Source organism: Pteropus vampyrus, unplaced genomic scaffold (genome assembly GCF_000151845.1).
Source record: "Pteropus vampyrus isolate Shadow unplaced genomic scaffold, Pvam_2.0 Scaffold84, whole genome shotgun sequence".
NCBI classification, from domain to species: Eukaryota; Metazoa; Chordata; class Mammalia; order Chiroptera; family Pteropodidae; genus Pteropus; species Pteropus vampyrus.
In genome coordinates, this window is record NW_011888865.1 from 4,595,893 (window position 1) to 4,616,660 (window position 20,768).

Here is a 20,768-nt window from a genome sequence, read left to right on the forward strand (position 1 = left end):
TGACGTACAGAAATTCAGATATAAAGGTGGCATATGAAAGTCAATTCGTTGTAAAAATCAGTGGCTCTTGATTAGATTATGTTCCAGAGGATTTTTAGGGACATTAGCAAAGGTGTTGACTTAATCTTTTCTTCTGCTTGAAGAAATCTAATCATTCACTAAATCTAATCATTAGCACCTTTGAAGACCTCTGAAATGTAATCACTTAGAAGAAATGGGTGTGGTCTTTAGAGACTCAATATAAGGAGACTGAGGGAGCCAAGCTCATTCTCATCCAGAACAGAGAGTGTGTTTGGAACTCCCCTGTCTGGGAGACTTCTGAAAATTCTCACACCTGGAAGGCTTAATCTCGGAGCTGACTTCATATTACTACTTCTAGAGCAAGCTTTGGTAAGTTTTAATTTATCAGCAAACTGAATGTTTCTATGAAATGTGGTTTGCCAATTGAAAATGATTCCATTCCTGTTTTGGCACCCTTCTCGGTATGCGTGTTGAAATTAGTACAATGATTAATTTTTGTTCTCTTGTTTTACGTTTCCCTTAATTGTTGTTATGTATTATAAGGACTCAGAAAGTAATTGCCAGATATCTTATAGTTTCATACATGTTGTAGATCCTAAAAATTTTTTAGGAGTGTTTGATTCTATATGCAGTATACTTTACAGTCTACGTAAATGTAGTGCATACCTCTATAGATAATATTCTATAATATTTACCTAGATAATGCATCAATGATTTGAGTAAAATATTGTTAAATAGTTCAATATTCACTTTTAAAGTGAAGTAAATGTCTCTTAAGAAACGAGTTTTCTGACTTAAATTTTAAATTCAGGACAGTCTAGTGGTAATTATCAAAATGTTATATACACATATCCTTTAACTTAGTAACATCATCTCTAGAAATCTTCCCAAAGGAATTTCTCAGAATTGAGAATATACATAAAGGATGTATTTTGTAGTATTTTCTGTAGCTGAATAAATAGAAAATAACTTAAATGTTCTGAAATGTGAAGTATTGTTTAATAAGATATACTATATATTATTAACCTGATTTTTCATAATATTCTGTAATCACTGGTTTATTTCATAATATTTTTTATGTTTTTAACTAGTGAATTTTAATATTCTAAAACAAAAGCTTCCACATGACAAGAAATACCATTGCAAGACAATTTACAGCACTGAAAGATATCAAATTTAAAATATAATCTCATTGATGTCAGTCAAATTCACAATGAGTGATTTAGAGGCCAAAATTTCATTCTTTTACCAACAACATAATCAGAAATGTTTACAAAAATTATCAATTCATTGAGTTAGAGGAGGTACATCCAAAGCATTCACTCTGTAGGTAGTCCTGCATGGTAAACCTAGAATGGAAAAAGGAGATCTATTTTTATATTTTTTAAATTTAATGACATATATAACCTTATAGTTTTTTGACACATCAACTTGGCTAGGCTGAGCTATAAGGATGGAATGAAGGCAGCAACCTTTTTTTGTATATATACCTCTTGCCTAGTTATTCAATCAAGCACTAATCTAAGTGCTGCTTCGAGGGGATTTTACAGATGTAAGTGAAATCCCTTATTTTGACTGTAAACTAGAGAAATTCATAGGCGAGCCTGACTTTATCAGCAGAACTTCTTTAAAGAAAGGCTTACACAATCCTTAAACAAGGCTCCAGTTAGCAAATGGGTCTGAAATGCTCCAGTTACTCCTGACTGGCAGTGACACTTTGCCCCATGACCATGGGGTTCCAGCCTGCTGGTGATTTCTCTTCCCGACTTACTTTACCATAGACCTCACACTTGCTTAGCCAGCCCTCACAAGTGCTTAAGCTAATTCTTTGTAGTAAATCTATATATGAATCTTTTTATATGTACACTCACCTTATTGGTTCCGCTTCTCTGGTTGAATCTTGAGTGACAATGGACTGATATATTCTTCACTGCTACAACAGTGTTGATAAGCAATCTTGTGGTCCATTGGTAAAGAATTCTCTCAGAAAATATTTGGATAGCTCCTCCCAAATTTCCTTCCTCTTTTGGATTTTCATATAAAAACACAAAAGTTTAGCATACCAATAAAAGTATAGTTGATCTGCATTATTTGAGGATTCTGTATTTGCAAATTTGCCTAGTCACTAAAATTTATTTGTAATCCTAAAACCAATATCTGTGGTGCTTTCCTGGTAATCCTTGGACTTGCACTGACCAGGAAAAGTTTGAGTCCTGCCAGTTGAACATTCCGAACTAAGTTCAAACAAGGAGACTCTGCCTTCTTATTTCAGCTTTCATTCTGTAAGCAAGTGTCTTTTCCATGGTACATTATGTACATTATGCCATGTTTGGGGCATTTTGGGGCTTTTTGTTGGCAGTTTCACTGTTTAAAAAGGCCCTCAACCTTGGTGCTGAAGCACTGTAATATGAATTATGGAGATAATATATCTTTCTTAAGATATGAACTACATATAATACTGTTAGCCAAGAATTCCATGTTAATTTATTAGCAATATATATTACATAAGATGTCTTTAAACAGAAACACACACAAAACAAGATTATATATTGATCGATTAATGTAAAAAATATTGTGAGGTTCACAGGAGACAAACCTGTATTTCCACTATGCTTCAGTTCTTGCTAATAGAGTGTTTGTGCACTGAACATAATGTAACTACCATGAATAATGGAATGTGTAAGACCTGGCATTTTAAAAAGAAAAGAATTTGTGTGCATAAACGCAGTGAAGAATCTGTACTTAAATAAAAATAAAATAGATTACCCAATAGAAAAATGGACAATTTTATGAAAAGCTTATTCATGGCAAATAAGATTAAAGAGCAAATAAACAGGAAATAATGCTAACTATAATTAATAATGTGGAGAAAGGAACGAAAATAATTAGTTTTTACCCAGGAGATTGGCAAAACATTTATAAATTTGATAATGGCCCCCAAATATTGTATAATCAATGATTTCTTCTAAAGTGGTAGAAAGGGGAAAAAAATGAAATTTTAGAGACTGCTTCTTGTTGGTATAGTCGAGGGACTATCTTGTACATTGGTTAGCAGTTCACTTAAGGCATACAACCCAATAAATATTATTAAATTAATCTTAGGCGATTGCTGGACATATGTCTACTACGATAGTATTTATAGTTTAGATGCATCATTCAGATAGTCATTTTTAGAAACAAAGCTTGGTGTTAACCAACAGGGCAAGTGGGAATTATTCTCACTGCACACACCTCATCATCTCCATTGTCACCTTGCTATATATCTGGAAGTTACAATACCTCTAAAAAGGTGGGTATGATCTTCAAAGATTCTAATAAAAGGACGTACATGAGATAAGTTTATTTCTCATTAAAGGAGACGGACTGCACTTAAAGTTGGCTACACTGTGGAGAATTCTGAAAGTTACTGCTGCAGCCAGCGAACTCCTCCTCTTGAGGTGTATTTAACAATTATTTCTGGAAGATTCCTGTGGAAACCATTCACAGAACCCAGAGGTGAAAGCAATTTATGTCAAGGAAATTCCTTCTATTTGGGTGCTAAAAATATCTCATCTTAAACCTACTAAATTATACTGTTTGTAATTCATATCCTTACTCTGCTTTGCAATGAATTAATATATGAGTTGTTGCTGCATTGTGTATTTTGTCGTTGTTCGATATGTTGCCAGAAGGTAGTTGCCAAATATGTAATTTTATAGCAAAGTATCTAAAATATAGTGTTTGCTGCTACAGGTATGGATGCATGGTGAGCATATGGAGTTCATAATATATATTATGAACTCCATATGCTCACCATGCATCCATACCTGTAGCAGCAAACACTATATTTTAGATACTTTGCTATAAAATTACATATTTGGCAACTACCTTCTGGCAACATATCGAACAACGACAAAATACACAATGCAGCAACAACTCATATATTAATTCATTGCAAAGCAGAGTAAGGATATGAATTACAAACAGTATAATTTAGTAGGTTTAAGATGAGATATTTTTAGCACCCAAATAGAAGCTGGCCTCTGAAGTCTATTTGCAATTCTAATCTTTTCCCTTTTCACCTTAATTTGATTGTGCTAGTAAGGAAAGAAAAGTCAGCTCCTTAGAACTGTCAAAATAGTTTGTAGTTGAAATATGATTATACATATTTTAGTTTAAAATAAATCTACTCTTTTGTATTAAAAAAAAATCAAGAGAAATGTTTACATAAACTTTCAGCCTCTATTTTCCTGCCTGAAATATAGATTACGATACTTCTAGGAATACCACTTACTGTTGCGATATATGATGATAACATATGGGCAAAAGTTAATTCAATCCTTCAGAAAAAAAGGCCCAATTTCTTTCATCATTTCTTTTGTCTTCTAGTAAATCTAGATTTGTTTAATTGGTGTTCTTGTTTGTTTTCTTATTTTAAAGAAGATAATTAAGGTTTTCATGATCCTCTGTCTGAAGTCATTTTATAGAACCATCCTTCTTATATTAACTGGCTGAAATAGATTTATGGGCTAAATCTCCCACTCCTGCACTCAATAACAATTTATTGAAAAGAAAATGGGAGCAATTCTGAATGATTTAGAGCAATTAGGATCAGGACCCAAATTTCATATCCACTTTCAGGAAAATGGATACTTGCAAAAATTTGTATTTTGTAGGAACTGGGTGTGGAAGGGGTTGTGAGCCATCTAGTCAAAATAATGTCTGCTATGAAGCCTCAGGACTCTTTTGTGTGCCTCAGTTTTCCCATACTGTCATAGAATAGTTTGTCCTATTAGTAAATAGCATTAGTAAATATTGCTAAGAGAAAAAAGTATGGCTATCACTATGCTCACATAACCACTCAGAAGTTTCTCACCAACCAACCCAGGCCCAGAAATGACCTGTTGCTAATTCTTCCTCAGAAATATGGATTTCAGTATCTTGCAAGTCTTCCAAAAGGACCTCACCTGTTCCATCTGCATGAACTACTTCATAGACCCTGTCACCATAGACTGTGGGCACAGCTTCTGCAGGCCCTGTTTCTGCCTCAGCTGGCAGGACATTTCGGATCTTGCTTGCTGCTCTGAATGCAAGGGAACAACATCGCAGAGAGACTTTAAAACAAATATCCGTATAAAGAAACTGGTTCTCCTTGTCAGAAAAGCCAGTCTCCGGCAATTCCTCAGCTCTGGGGAAAATATATGTGGGCTACACAAGAAGACAAAGCAGATCTTCTGTGAAGATGACAGGCGCCTGCTCTGTTCTCACTGCTCTAGCTCTCAGGAGCACAAGGCTCACAGACACTGGTCTGTTGAAGGAGCTGCTGAGGAATACCAGGTGAGTGATGCCCCTGAAAATCCACCTCTCTAAGAGGAATATGAAATTCCTGTGGGTCTATTTCCTTGAGCATTGGCTTGTCACTTTCAGAATCTCTGTCCTGGGGTTCCTTAGCCTGAAGCTTCCTAAATGTGACAAATATATGATGTAAGCAAGGTCACCCTATGACCCTTTTGTTTTCAATGGAGCTGATTTACCTCTCATTCTGGGGCCCCTCCCTATACTAGGTCTAAATATTACATTATCCTCTTCACTGGTGCTCCAATTGATTTGTGGTTCTTTTGCAGGAGAAACTCCTGAAGAAAATGCGCTCTTTATGGGATAAATATTGTGAAAATGACAGAAACCTGAATGTGGAAACTATCACTGTCAGATCTTGGGAGGTTAGTACTATACTCCTTCGACCTTCAGCATGAACATGGGGTAGACATATGAATGACTTAAAATAGGAACTTAATCCGAAACCATAATACTCTTTGAGATTTGATAGGGAAGGATGATCACCAGGGAGAGAGTGTTTACCCTATGTATGATAGGAGGGCTCTTAGTCAGGATTTCTAACTAAACTGCAGATATCACCCACAGGCATGCTAGTTTATTCCCAGGAAATACTACTTCTATATAAACAACTGCAGAAAGTGGTCCATTCCACAGAACACCATGTGGAAGGATGGGGTAAATACTGAGCAAAAAAGACATTTGGCAGCCATCAAAAGTTCAGGTGAAGTAAGTACCTGAGTGAGGCAATGTAAGCATTAATATGGATACCGGTGGACAAGTAATGTTTGAAAACAGTTGGAATATTTTAAGAAGAGAGAGCAGTGTTTCAAATCTAGGGAAACCCTTAAATTAAGTACCTTAAGTAATTAATTTTGAATAATATATGATGAAAAAAATGATAAGAGATGAGGCTTTGTGTCTTGACGGACACATGTAAACATCCCAAATACAGAAACTAGTATCTAAATAGAAGTTGTCTGAGTACTTTAGAGGAATTTAAAAATAAGTGATTTTCTCATTCTGGATGGTCATCTTTCCGAAGGTGTGATATCTAATATGAATTCACTCAAGAAACATTTCATGAACACCTAGTCTGTGCCAAATACTGACCTAGAAAATGTAGCTGGAATAAGATAGAAAGCATCCTTGCCCTAACAAAACTTACAATCGAAATCAGAACAGGAAATTGTCAACACGTAAATAAAATACATGATGCTTTAGAGTGATAAGTTCTTTGGAGAATAATAAGGCAGTGAGGAGGAAAGACCTATAGGAACATAGTGACTGGAGATGAGGGTTTGAGTGTTTAATAGGAGGCATCATTTGAGGAGCCTTCACTGAAAAACTGCACATTGCAAAAGAGACCTGAAGAGAAAGGCAACCATAAGGGTAGGTACAGGAAGAAAATTCTAGGTGGAGAGAATGGCATGTGGAAAGGTATTGCAGGCAGATATATTTGGTGCATTCGAGAAACCATAAAGATCTGTGATGACAGGGGAGGACGGGAATCAGTGAATTAGGAGAATGAAAGGAATTAAGGTTGAAGAGATAATGGGGTCAGATCGTAAATGAAACCTTATTAGGACAGGATTTAGCTGGATGAAATGCATCTCAGTCTGAGGTCACAACATACATAATGGGTTTAAGTAACTTGCCCCAAATCTCAGAAACAGGGCTAAATAATGGATTATAATCCAGTCAATATAAATCTAAAGTTAAGGTTACAGCAGAGCACAGCAGCTCCCCAGGTCTCTTGCTCCTTCACTTGTGCAAAGTCTTCAAGAATCTCTTAAGCATGAACTGTGTTGCTTTTTCACACACATGGGCTGGAAGAAAGAAACCACAAATTTGATTTTATGATTGTCTTATCAAACACTTTATTATGAATAAAGTAGATGCAATTGCTTGAATAAAAATATTTTAACCTTAACGCAGAAAAGAGGAAAGAAAGAAAATTTTGTGGCTTGTGAAAATTGGTGAGACTGAGGGTTATAAGTTAAATATAATTGATCTTCATGAGGCAAAGAAGAATCAGTGGACTTAATAGGGAATAGATAAAAGGGTTCATGTTTTAAGTAACTCAATATCATTGCAGAATTATGTGAATTTGAGGAGAAAAACAATCAGTGCTGAGTATGAGAAGATGCTTCCATTTTTCCATGAGGAGAAGCAACATCATTTAGAGAGGCTGCAAAAGGAGGGCAAGGAGATTTTTCAGCAACTCAAGGAAAGTAAAGCCAGGATGACTCGCAAGAGGGAGCTTTTGAGAGGAATGTATGAAGAACTGAAGGATATGTGCCATAAACCAGATGTTGAGCTGCTCCTGGTAAGAACTGAGACGTGGGGTATCAGGATGTTGGACACCCATGTGCACTGGTATTCCTTCAACTGAAATACACCTCCCCTTTTACATCATTTGTTTCCAAAAACCTATTTCCATAAATTCAATTACTTTGTTGGGAGTCTCTACCAGGGACTCTATGGACCAAAGATCTCTCCTACATTATCTATGAGAAATGAAACTTTGTGGAATGGTTAAGATCCCTGAGTTATACTTTCTATCTAAAAATCAATGATATATTGGCTTTGTGAAAATTCACAAAATAGTAGGTTGTTTACTGACATTTAGGTTAATTCGTGTACATAGCAATATGGGGAGAATTGGGAATCTAGACTTGCATTACTTTCATTTTTGGGTCTACCCACTTTGGAAATAGGGAAGATTCTGGATGCTTAATCAAGGTTCAGCAGAGCACAGCAACTCCTCAGGTCTCTTTCTCCTTTACTTGCACAAAGTCTTCAAGAATCAGTCTCTACCAGGACATTAAGTCATGACAATATGGTAGACTAGGTTTTTTGTTTGTTTGAAAAGAAATAGCTAATGCTTCCTTGGAAGAAATACAGTTGGAAAGTAACTTCTAGAACTGTCTCAAAATCTCACACCAGACTTAGTGGAAGAGTCATTTGCAAAAAAGCACTAAACCTTTCTATTTTTCTCCTCACAGGATTTTGGAGACATATTGCACAGGTGAGTGTCTACCTTCATACCATCTGATGCTCTTTCAATATCCACAGATAGCAGGCAGAATCTGCTAAAGTGTAGGCATAACTTATGATCTTGATTCACTTTTTTCCTGGGTCTATTTTCTCCTCCCTCACTCCATGTAGACATCCTTTTTTGTTGCCATACTCTAGATTTATTTGGCAGTTTAAAAGGAAAAGTTGCAAAACAAATTAATTTTAAAAACCCTTCCCAATTTCCTTTTAAGTTCTCAAAAGCCTACGTATACAAATGAGGAGGTGTTGCGTTTTCTGTGTGATGAGAACGTCGAATACTTCAGTGGTGCCACCAGTAGGATCAGGATAAGTGGGGAGAGGAGGTATCCCAGCAGCAAGAATCCCTGGTCATGTGTTGCTCCTGGATAGAGCAGTTGACAGTTATAAAAAATAGATAAAACAGATCCTCTGGGTATGAGAATGATGTGAAGTCCCAAGGGCAGCGTGGCTCCAGGTAGCCTCTCTCTTGAGACATATGCAACAAGTTCCTCAGAGAACTCCAGCATTTCCAGACAGGGAGCATTTCAGTGGAGTCTGGTGAGGACTGGAATCCAGAATTTCATTCCTGAATATTCTCAAGGGCATAAGAGACTAAGGATCTTTAGGAAGTCCTGGGCAAGAAAATTCTGACTCGGACTTATCCATTATACTTGAAAATTCAGAAACTGAAAATAAGAATTATTTGACAAAGTAATAATTTTTGATTTCTGAATTTATGGATTGAAAAAATTCTGTTAAAGTGTCTTATAAATAAGAAGTTTTGTCTGTTTGTTTTAACTATAGATATGATAACTTCATCTTTCTTCTTGCAGGAGTGAAACAGTGGAGCTGCACATGCCCCAACCTATGAATCCAGAGCTCAGCACGGGGCCCATCCCTGGACTGATTAAAAGGCTCAACTGCTTCAAAGGTAAGGGCAGACCCTGCAGCCAGATTTCCATAAGCTATCATGTGTTGTTAGGATCATACAGGTAACCTTTCCTCCTTTATTAAGTGTGTTGCTTATTTTCATACATTAGTGGATTACATGACTGACCTTTTTTAACTGAACATGTCTTTACAGTCACATTTACAATATGAAGAGTGAAAGGTAGTAAAAAACAGAAATATAATCCAGGCTCATAATTAACGAATTACCTAACAGGTAAAAAAAATGATGCTGGAAATGAAAATGTTAATAAATCAAGCAATGCTCAGATTTAAGGTTAATTATTCAATGCTACATACAAAGTTGTGTATTTATTCAGTATATATAATTTTGAAATGTGAAGAGCAGTTTTTTGGCAATATATAGTTTACTGGAACTTGTTGGGGTTTTTTGTATTTTTTTACAAGGCCATGTTTCTATAATGTAAACATTTGAATTGATATATAAAAGTTGAAAGAAGAAATATTTTTATAGACAATAACTAAAATTAAAAACAAAAAACAGTTTACTCATAATCTAAAGAATTACATGTTAAATCTCAAAAATCTGGGCAGCCCAGAATGAGGACAGAGGAGACTGGTGAAGGGTTTTGTGAAAAATCATTTTAAGAAACCACTTCTAAAATGGACATCTATAAATTTCTATTCAGTTATCTAGAAAGGTGATTGAATAATTGGCAGATCTTCACATCCCTTCCAAAATGAGGATATAATGATTTAGAAACAAGAAATATTCTGATTCTGATTTTTGATAACTGAAGAGTGTTCACGGCATATTATTCACTGGCCAATTTGCTGTGAAAAGTGAACTCAGATGTCTTCTATTTGACTCTCAGCATTTAAATTGTCAAAATATGTTCAATGACTGTGATTAGACATTTGTCTGTTCTGCAGATGTATTGGTCATCTCTAGACTTTATTAGAGGTGACAACCAAAATCGTCCTTGCTGTTTTGACTTCATTGTTTCCAATAAAGTAATATCTTAAAAGAACCACTTTTCCCTCAGGACTTTAAATTCTCTTTATTTACATATGTGCCTACATACATTTTTTTTTTCTTTTTGCAGTAAATATTACTTTGGATTGTGACAGAACTAATAGTCATGTCTTCGTGTATGGAGATTTGAGAAGCATAAGTGTTGGATGTGATCCTCAAGAAGCACCGTGTATCGCTCCAAGATCTGAATGTTTCCTTGCATGGGGTGCTCAGACTTTTACCTCTGGTAGATATTATTGGGAGATAGAAGTAGAAGACTCTTGGAATTGGGCTTTTGGAGTCTGTAATGATTATTGGAAAAAGAATAATAGGAATGTCCAGATAGATGAGGAGAAGGGACTCTTTCTTCTAGGGTGTGCTAAGGAAGGCATTCACTACAATGTCTTTACCACCTCCCCACTATTATTGCAATATGTGCCAAGGCCTATTGGCCGAATAGGAGTATTTCTGGATTATGAGGGTAGAACTGTGAGCTTTGTAGATGTTGCTCAAAGTTCCCTTATATGTAGCATCCCTTCTTGCTCCTTTTCTCCCTGTCTCAGGCCTATCTTTTGCTGTAGTCACTTCCGACCAGAGACAAATTGAGTATCTGTCCGTATGCCAGGAAACCTCAGTATCTAAGAAAGTCCTTTTCCTTGTGCCTTGTCAAATAAGACAAGTATGTTATATTTTATTTTTAGTTTCCTTTTATGTCGTGAATATCCATTTACTGTGCTTATTAAATATGGTGATAATATTAAAAACATATATCAATTTGTCCTTTATTCATTTTGGGAAAATCATCACCCATGATGCATGGCATATAATATGTTCTCTGGTTATTGCTTTTTCTGAAATGTCCTCAGGAAGTAAAATAATAGATGACAGGGGTGTCTGAAAAAGGTAAAATTCAATGCAAGGGAGGGAGCAGGCATCCTCTTCTCAAAAAACATGGCTGTAAAGACCCATTGGCAATCTAGAAATAATTTTCTACTATCTCTTCATCTACCTATCTATCATGTTTTAGTTTAATAATCTAATTTGGAGTAATCTTATTTGAAAACATATGCTGTGCATTTCTTTGCAATTCTTATCACATTTACACATACGCAAGCATTATCAGTATCCTTAACTAGACTGGAAATCACAAGATGATCAGGCCAGTACTCTCATTTTCCTTGGCAGCTCTATCTAGAGCTACTTATTCATACATTATACTATCTATGTATTACATACATGATATTATACCATAATCCTCCATATCTCAATTTCACTCCCCTAGTTTCCCTCTGTCTGTGAAACCCTCTGTGTCATATCTATCATCCAATTCACCCTTTATTCAGCTGTGATTAATCTGCTCATTAAACTCTTCACCAACTATCTAGTCTTAATTATCACATTTTTTATTTATAGAAATTCTATTTTTCTTCAATATGATGGGCACGTTCTACCCAATTTGTTTAAGTGTTTGAAAATTCAAATTGAAAATAAGGTTGTCTTTTTGTAACTTTAACATTGATTCCTTCAACATTTTATAACATGAAATAGATCATTTTAATATAGTGAAATATATGTAATGGATTGTTAATTACAGCAATAATGTAAAAAATAACTTTTTATATTAAGTAAAAATCATTATTCATTACCCATTTCATGGAATATATGTTGTGGCTATTCCCTTACTTTTAAATACCATAGGTGTATATAAATTCAAAAGCCTTTAGTATATTCCAATTTTGTATAGCTAATGGTGATTTTCATAGGGTTCTGGTGATTTTTTGTTTTCCTTTAGGATTTCATATATTTTTAATATAATGAACAAAACTATTTGTGCTTATATAGAAAACATAAAAATAGTATACACTAAATGTTCTCACTCAGTGAATAATTCATTTTTTGGTCAATTCTTTATGTCGAAGTAATGTTTTCTTTTTAGTCCCATCAGATCTCAAAAAAAGAAAAACTTAGGTAATTTTATTGTACAAAAACTGGATCTGTGCTAATCAGCATTATTTTTAATTGAAAGTTGATTTTTATACTATCTGTAAACACAAGACTTAGCTTTCAGAGCTGTCCCCAGCCATAGACAACTTTTTAGTAACTGAGGCCTCTTCCAATAATCTTGTCAACCTCTGGCTAGGGCAATGGAACCCTTAGCTACCAACCAGTAGCAGATGACAATGATAAGACAGAGCCAGAAACTCAGGTCAACTGCTGGAGAATTTACTGTATTTCTTTTGCAGCAGGAGCCAAATTTCCAACCCACCCAGGGACAGGAGTTTGAGGTGCCCATTTGTTTGCTCCTGGCTCCTCCCCTCTGCAGCTTCCAGTAAAGGAACCTGGATTTCACTTCTCAGTAGAGCTGCTAGTAGAGCTGTGTATAGGGAGTAAGGATTACATTGTGGACAATCTGGTTGAAATTCCATCACCCCTCTGGTCCCCCCTACTACCCTCACCTCCGACCCTCACCCATCACCACCACCAAGGGCTTTGGTCTTTTTTCAAAACCTACATCCAGGGATGCATCCTCCACCACTGCTGGCTGTGGCTGCAGTGTCCCGCCCGCTGAGCTCTTCTAGTCTCTATAACTACACCTCCAGAGTGTCGATTTTCATAAGGACACTTTCCATTTGTCCTGGAGCATACACAAGGCAAATACCTCAGATGGTGCTATCTTGGCTCCTGGTCCTGGGGAGTTACAGGAACCCTGTAACTGTGCCCCCTTCCCTATGTCTGAGCTGTGCCCACCTCACCACACTTCTCAGTCAGTGGATGGTTTAGGAGACCTGCTCAGAGTCCCCCAGCCAGCCAGCCAGAGCAGCACCATCCCAATCTGTATCAGGACAGTTCAGTGGTAACTACCAAAATCACATCCAAATATCCTCAACTCAGCATCATATCAGGCAATGTTTCCAATAGAATTTTTCACAAAGATATATGCAAAAGGATGTATTTTTTAGCATTATCAGTAGCTGAATAAAGAGAAAGCAACTTAAGTGTTCTGAAACATGAGGCATCATTTAATAAAATATACTACATTATTAAACTGATATGTAAGTGACAATATTTTGTAATTACTAGTTTATTCCATGATATTGTATATGTTTTTAACTAATGGATTTTATTAATATTCTAATACAAAGACTTCTACAAGAAAAAATACTGTAAGACAATTCATAGTACCAAATGATATCGAATTAAAAATAAAAACTCACAGATGTTAGTCAAGTTCACAGTGATCTTAGAGGCCAACATTTCAATTTATTACCAATATAATCAGATATGTTTACTATAATAATTAATTCGTTGAGTTAGAGAAGGTATACCCAGGATACTCACTCTGTACATGGTCCTACATGGTAAACCTAGAATAGAATTGTATTTAAATATAACGACATAAACTCATGACGGTTTTTTGACTGACAACATAGTTAGGTAGTACTACCAGGATGAAAATGACATGGCAGCCATTTCATAGCATATACACACCTTCTCCCTGTTATTTATGTAATTTAAGTGTTACTATGTAGGGATTTTTCTAATGTAAGTAAAATCTGTTATCTTAATTTTAAACTACAGAGCACAAACTAGCTTATCTTGAATACAGGAAATCAAAGTTATAAAATGAAATCACTCAAATGTCATCATTCTTAGAAACACTTTATGAATATTTTAGAAAAAGATATATTGTATTAATTCACCTGTGTTTCAACACTTCACTGAGGAAAGGATGGTGCTAGAAAAAATGGTTAAGAATTGGAAAATAAGGTTCTTGGACCTGCTTTCCACAAAAAAGGAGCTAAATGAGAGCACATCTGGAATTCAAGATCTTTTTTAAAAAGCATGATCATAAATATCCAGTTGGAATGGATATGTAGTATGAAGATATTTTGAGAGATTTAAAGGCCAAGTCATAATTCCCACTCCTTCCAAGCCTCTGCATTTCGAAGCTGATCATTTGGTGGGAAATACATCAGGAAAGGGAAGTATCCAGATTTAAGTATCAAGTTGTGACAGAGTGCGGAGTTACTCCTTTAAAAAAATTTTATAATCTTTCCATTGTTGTTGCATCATTTCTGTATTGTTTCAATGCAAGCTATTAACAAAGTTGACCCAGAAGTGTCTGAGCTGGGCCCTTTCTCTTCAGAGCTGGGTAGGGAACACCAGGCATAGACTCTCCTGTCCTGCTGTCACTGGGAGGCCTTTGGAGTTTTGATCTATTGCGTGAGTGGCAGGAGAAATCTATTCTGTAGTGGTGGCCAAAGGTGTTCTTACATTAAAGTTTTATCTTAAAATGGCAAAAGTCAATCAATCAATAAAAGTAAGAACTTCCTCCATGAAAGAACATATGTAAACAAACCCAGGAAACATGTGTCCAAGTTTTCAAAGACATTAGCTAAAATCACTTTTTACCTTTTTGTAAGTTATAAATGAAAGTCATCAATGTCCATACACACACACACACGCACGCACACACACACACACACACACACACACACCCCCTAATCACTATGCTAATAATCTCTATAGGGCACACCTCCTCACACTGATGACATTTTCTCAGGCCAGTAAAAAATCAATGGAGTTTAAACTCAACTTGTGTGATTTAATCAGTTTTTGAAATCAGGCTGCAAATTCTGAAAACTTAAATTTTTGAATTTATATCTTAACTCTTCTAGCAAAACTCCCTTTCAAATAAGATAATAGTACCACCCATTTATTAATTTATTCCTTCAAAGATTTGTTAAGTACCTCTGATGTCCTAGCCAATTAACTGAGAACACAGCAGTAAATACTAGGGACACTTCCTTTATCTCTTGTCATTTATACTGTTGCAAAAAAAAAAAGGGCCAAGTAGTCTGGATACTTTAAAACAAAAGCTTGTCCTTGTCCTGAGGGTCAGTGGAGAATTCCAGGGCAAAATTTTGCATTTCACACTATCTTCATATTAAATACAGCCAGAGGGAAATACAGTCTCATACTTACCATCCAAAAGACAGATATTCTGAGGTCTTTATTGAGATTTCTTTGGATTTCTTGGATTTTTTTTTCCCATAAGGATCTCATCTGGTTTGAGAGCTTTGCCTGTAAAAGAACTGTGAATTTTAGGACCAGAAAATAGATTTCGGTTTCACACCCCAAATGTTGGAAAGAATTAAGGGATAATATATATAATTACTTTGGGCAGCGTGGAAGAATCATCACATTAACATATTCACCCTCACTAATGATCAGTTTTAGGAGATTTTAGACTGTAGTACCACAATGCAATTTGGTTCCCTAGACAAATGACTTGGTTCACAATAAGGGTTCTACTTAGCATGGCTACTTCTCAGATAAGGAGGCATATTGCATCAGAATTTGGAACTAGTGATATTTGTCCCCTGCTAACTCTAGTGTCATTTATTTTACTTTTTTGTTCAATGTTAGCAAATATGTACCCCATGGAAAATCCTTTTTGCATCTGTAGTTTTTACACCAGAGACTCTTTCTCAAAGTGAAGGCTTTATAATGCCTTGAGCATAATGCTATATCATCAAAATAACGATGACCATTAACTAAATTACTCTCCCATTAGATGCAGGTATACTAGTATGTTTTCCTCACAGCTTCGTCATTGGTACATAAGTTGTTTGTACTCGACATTCTGTAAAGAGAGGACTTAATTATCATCATGATCCTCACATCCTTATCATCTCTTTATTGTTCTATCCCCCAGCTTTAGAAGTGCATCACTCACCCAGGATTCCTCAGCTGCCTCTTCAATGAAGCAGTGTCTGTGAACCTCGTGCTCCTGAGAGCTAAAACTTTGTTTCCTTGTGTGGCCCACATATACTTTCCTCAGACTTGAGGAATTGCCAGAAATTGGTTTTTCTGGCAAGGGATACCAGATTCTTCAGAATATTATTGATCTTGAAGTTTGTCTGCTGTGATGTTTGCCTGCATAGAGGGCATTGAACAGGGCTCCCAGTTTTCTCCCAGGAAACACAGAGACACGACCAACAGAAGCTGTGCCCACAGACCATGGTGACTGGGTCCATAAGGTAGTTCAGGCAGATGAGACAGGTGAGTTCTTTCTGGAAGGCTTGTGAGATGTCCGAATCCATTTTTCTGAGGGAAGAAAATCAGGAGTTTATTTCTCTGCCCTGGAGACACAAAGGTCTAAGCAAAATTTGACTCAGATTGTGACTCAGTAACACTGTGTCTGGAGCAGAACAGGCTTGATAGTACCTGTGACACAAATGGAAGCCAAGACGAGGAGAGCCCTGAAGATCTGTAGAGAACTTTCTTGGCTTTCTAACCAATACTTTCCACCTCCTGCTCCCTTTTCTCCTGAATGAAAAAGAATGCTAGTTTTGTCATGGTATTACTTTTTCCAAATAGCTTAAGTTTCAAGAGTTTGACTCAATTTATAGCTCCAGGGGGTGAGTCTGGAGTGCTTAACAATCCATCATAATTCTCAGTGCCAGTCACTGATTTAGTACAGGATATTTAACTTACCTCTATTTTTATTATTTCATATAATTGTCAGGCATTTTCCCTCAGACCTCCTTTTCCATCTCAATCAGAATCCACCTCCCAAAACATTTTTTTTTTTTTTTTACAAAAAACTTCGTGAATATGTTGAGTTAACGCAAAGGAAACTAACTAAACATTGTCAACTGGATCAGATTTTATCTAGAATCTACTTGTGTGAATATACTAATCTGTTTAATCTGTCTTCCTTGCTACGTTATCTGTACTGCTCTAATCAAGGAAACCAAAAATTAAAGCGAATGGCTGTATCTTCCCAAGTCCCATAAATGACTATCAAGCACTCCTTCAGATTGTATTAAGATGTAATTTGGATATAATGATAATAATAATCAGCACTAAAAAAGAAATCATGTATTTTAAAATGTATTTGGATAAAAAAATAAATTGGGTCTTCATATAAGTTTAAATATAGACATCCCTCAAACTTTTCATATTTCTGTACGTTCACCATTATTACATTACTGCCGGCCCAATCTTCTTCTAGCTTCTTTAAAATTTAAGTCATAAAATTTATGCTTGAGACAACATTTACTTCACTTTAAAACAATATTTTCCTCAAATCATTGAATGTGCTGTCTAATTATATATTATACAGTACCATCTCTCTTGTGTATATAGGTATGTACTACTTTTAGAGTAGACTCTAACGTGTGCTACATGCAGAATCAAATATTCCTTAAAAATGATTTTAAATCTACAGCAAGTACAAAACTACAAGACGTCTGCCCACTACTTTCTGAGTCCTTGTAATACATAGAAACAAATAAGGGATACATAAAATAAGAGAACTACAATTAATCATTGTATTAATTCCAACACATAAGCCAGGTTGCCAAAACAGGAATGAGATTGTTTTCACTAAGTTGGCAAAAAAACATTATTTCATAGAAACAAGCTCAGTTTGGTGATAAATTAAAATTAGGAAATACTTATTTTTTTCCTAAGAAAGTTGCAGGAACATTTTTTTTTTCTTTTTTAAGAAGGTCGCAGTCCTCTATAGCCAATTGTTTGCTCATCTGAGGAGCATATTCATGGTCTCGCCAGTGCTTGTTATAGAAGTGATCACAGGAAGAAGTCAGCTCAGGGATCAAGCCTTCCAAGTACAGCAGTAGCTTTCAGAAGTCTCCCAACCACGTGAGTTCCAAACACACTCTGTCTGTTCTGGAGAATGAACTTGGCTACCTGAATCTCCTTATACTGAGCCTCTAAAGACCACACCCACTTTTTCCAAGTGATTGCATTGCAGAAGTCTTCAGATAGGTGTTAATAATGACTAGGTCTCTTTGAATCAGAGGAAAGAATTAATTTCACACCTTAGCTAATCTGCCTAAACATTATCTCATCAAAGCCAGCACTCATATGCTGCCTTTATATCTAAATTTCAAAACCTCAAGGACTTTTATTTTTAACTTATAAAAAGGTAGAAAGAATTATTTCATCAGTTAGCAATTTTAGCAAATGTCTGGAAACTTGGACACACATTTCCTGAGGTTTTTAAAATACGTTCATTAATGGAGGAAGTACTTTTTTTTTACTAATTGATTGACTGTCATTTTATCATAAAATTTTAATGTAGGAACGCCCTTGGCCCCCCATTCTAGTCACCTAAATCAGATCAGTCTTCGAGACTTTTAAACCTTTCAAACTTTGGGGGGCTCTAAATTCTACAAGCATGCCCTTGTTTTAAAGGAAGGCCTTACGTTGATCATTTTCACACTTGAGAAAATCTTATAGGAAATATTTTTGTGAAAAGATAGACAGAAAGTCTAGGAATGCTGGAAGAGGAGGCACATATAAGTATGATGCTGAAAGGAGATCAGTAGCAACAGTTTTCTTCAATCCAATCATAGGAAAAAGATTATTTCTTCACTCTGTGTTTCTTTTCCCCCAGCCACTTGGAATTCTTCCTTGGTGTCTCACTTTACCTATAGTCGATCTCCATATATGTCTGGGAAACACCCTCAACTAACACTGCATTAGCCTAATCCTATTTAGAAGAGAAATCACATTTACAGGAAGAAAGCAGTCTGCAAGCTTCAAAGAAAGATGATAAAAAAAAAAAAATTCACGTGATTTTTGTAGCCTTGTAGTTGGAAGATAGACAGTTACTAGAGAGCTAGAGTGGTCCAGGAAGCTTCTTCTATGGAGTGAGAGAAAACATTGCCTCAATTAAAAGACTAATCTGACAGCCTTTCTCAATAAATTTGTAGCAACATCATTTTTCAAACACCAGGTAAGAGCAGACTGTAGTGAAGAGGAATTTTCAAATGGCTAATTTTGTAATCGGCTCTTCGTTCTGCTTCTGTAAACGTGCTTGCTGCAAAGGCCAAAGGGCAGGGTGACCTCGAGATCAACTGAAGACTCACTCTCCCCTTTGCTTGTTCTGTCTACATAACAGATGTATCCCCTTTGCTTGTTCTGTCTAGATAACAGATGTATGGAATCGCATGCTCTATAACCACCTGAGGACAAATTAACCAATTGGCTCATACCAACTGTAACTGCGCAGATAAGCCCTATACAAGCAAGGTTACCCCTGAGTTTGGGGCTCAGATCTTCAGAGTGCTAGGTCTTCTGGGACCGCCAGCATAATAAACCAACTCTCTGAGTAGTGCTTGGTTTCTCGCCAGTCTGATTTTTCTGCGACAGTAGAGGCTATTATTTCTCTCTAATATCCTATTTTTAAATACCTATCTGTAATTCTGTATATATCGAAATGTATGTTTTTTTCCTAAAAAATAAGTGGCTAGACTATAACTAATTTGTTTATATTTTTCTTTCATATTATTACTCATTCACTGCCATGCTTACATTTTTACAAGCAAATTTTCTACTATCTTATATGTTATTACTTTATATTTTCTAGGTTGTAATATTTTAAGAACCAGTTAGCATACTAAACTATTTTAAGGATCTGATCCATGTCTCATATTAATTTTTTTTTCTAGTAACTAGTGCAATAGTTTCAACTGGGGGTAGTTTTTTTCAGTTCAGAGGACATTTGTTGATACCTGGAAACATTTTTGGTTATCACAACTGGAAGTCACTACTGGCATTTAGTGAGTAGAGAGCATGGATTTTGCTAAACATCCTACAGACAAAGGACAGCCCCCACACCTCAAAAGAAATAATTATCCTATCCCAAATGTCAACAGTTCTTAACATGGATTAATAATACTACTTTTATTTAGTCAGTAACTGGAGACAACAGGCAATCAGTAGAAGTAATGCACAAATGGAAAGCTAAAAATGAGATTAAAATGCTGTTGGTTTAAGATTTATATAGGATTCCCTAAAGTCACTCTAGAGGATTAATATAAATTTATAGCTATTAGAAAATGATATTTTGTTTTGAGATTATTGTCACTTCGATTTAAGAGGTTCTGCCTTTTAATACATAAACACATTTTCAATAGTGGAAATAATACATCTAAATGTGTCCTTGGATTACTTCCTTGCTTATTTTTTAACAATTTATCCTACATACCGAGGAGCAGCCATGATCAAGACAGGCACCAGTCCTACCCCCATGCAGGATATAGTCAGGGAGCAATGCTTTGAGCAAATAACTGTAGGAATTTTCACTACAATTTGGGTTAGTGCTATGAAAGAAAAAAAGGGGGAGGGGAGTATTAAGGAAATATATAATGAAATGTAAACTTAAGTTAGTATGAAGAAGTGACCTTTGAAAACAGACGAGCGTAATTAGTGTGTGGATGGGTGGAGATCCTGAGGTGGGAAGAACTGTGATAAGTTTAAGTGACTGAAAAAAACCATTGAACCTGGAGGTTAGCAAGAAACAAAAGTGGAATTAATTAAGGCACCAGAATATTCAGAGTTTTGTAGGTTTCAAAAAAAATCTTTCAATTTCAAATATATCGTCCTAACTTTTCCTATTTTTTTCATTTGTTTGTTGGTATATAGTTTTTTTCTA

At 35.8% G+C, this 20,768-nt stretch overlaps 1 protein-coding gene across 1 annotated transcript; it reads left to right on the plus strand.

Annotated features, from left to right (window-relative positions):
* Positions 1-347: 347 nt before the first annotated feature.
* On the plus strand, positions 348-10,903 carry LOC105294212 (tripartite motif-containing protein 51-like). The gene is made up of 7 exons (XM_011363301.2): positions 348-390; positions 4,923-5,337; positions 5,625-5,720; positions 7,433-7,663; positions 8,343-8,365; positions 9,207-9,304; positions 10,389-10,903. Exons 2-7 carry the CDS (start codon positions 4,927-4,929, stop codon positions 10,901-10,903), a joined length of 1,374 nt encoding a protein of 457 aa, XP_011361603.1. The 5' UTR covers positions 348-390; positions 4,923-4,926.
* The last annotated feature ends 9,865 nt before the right edge of the window (positions 10,904-20,768 follow it).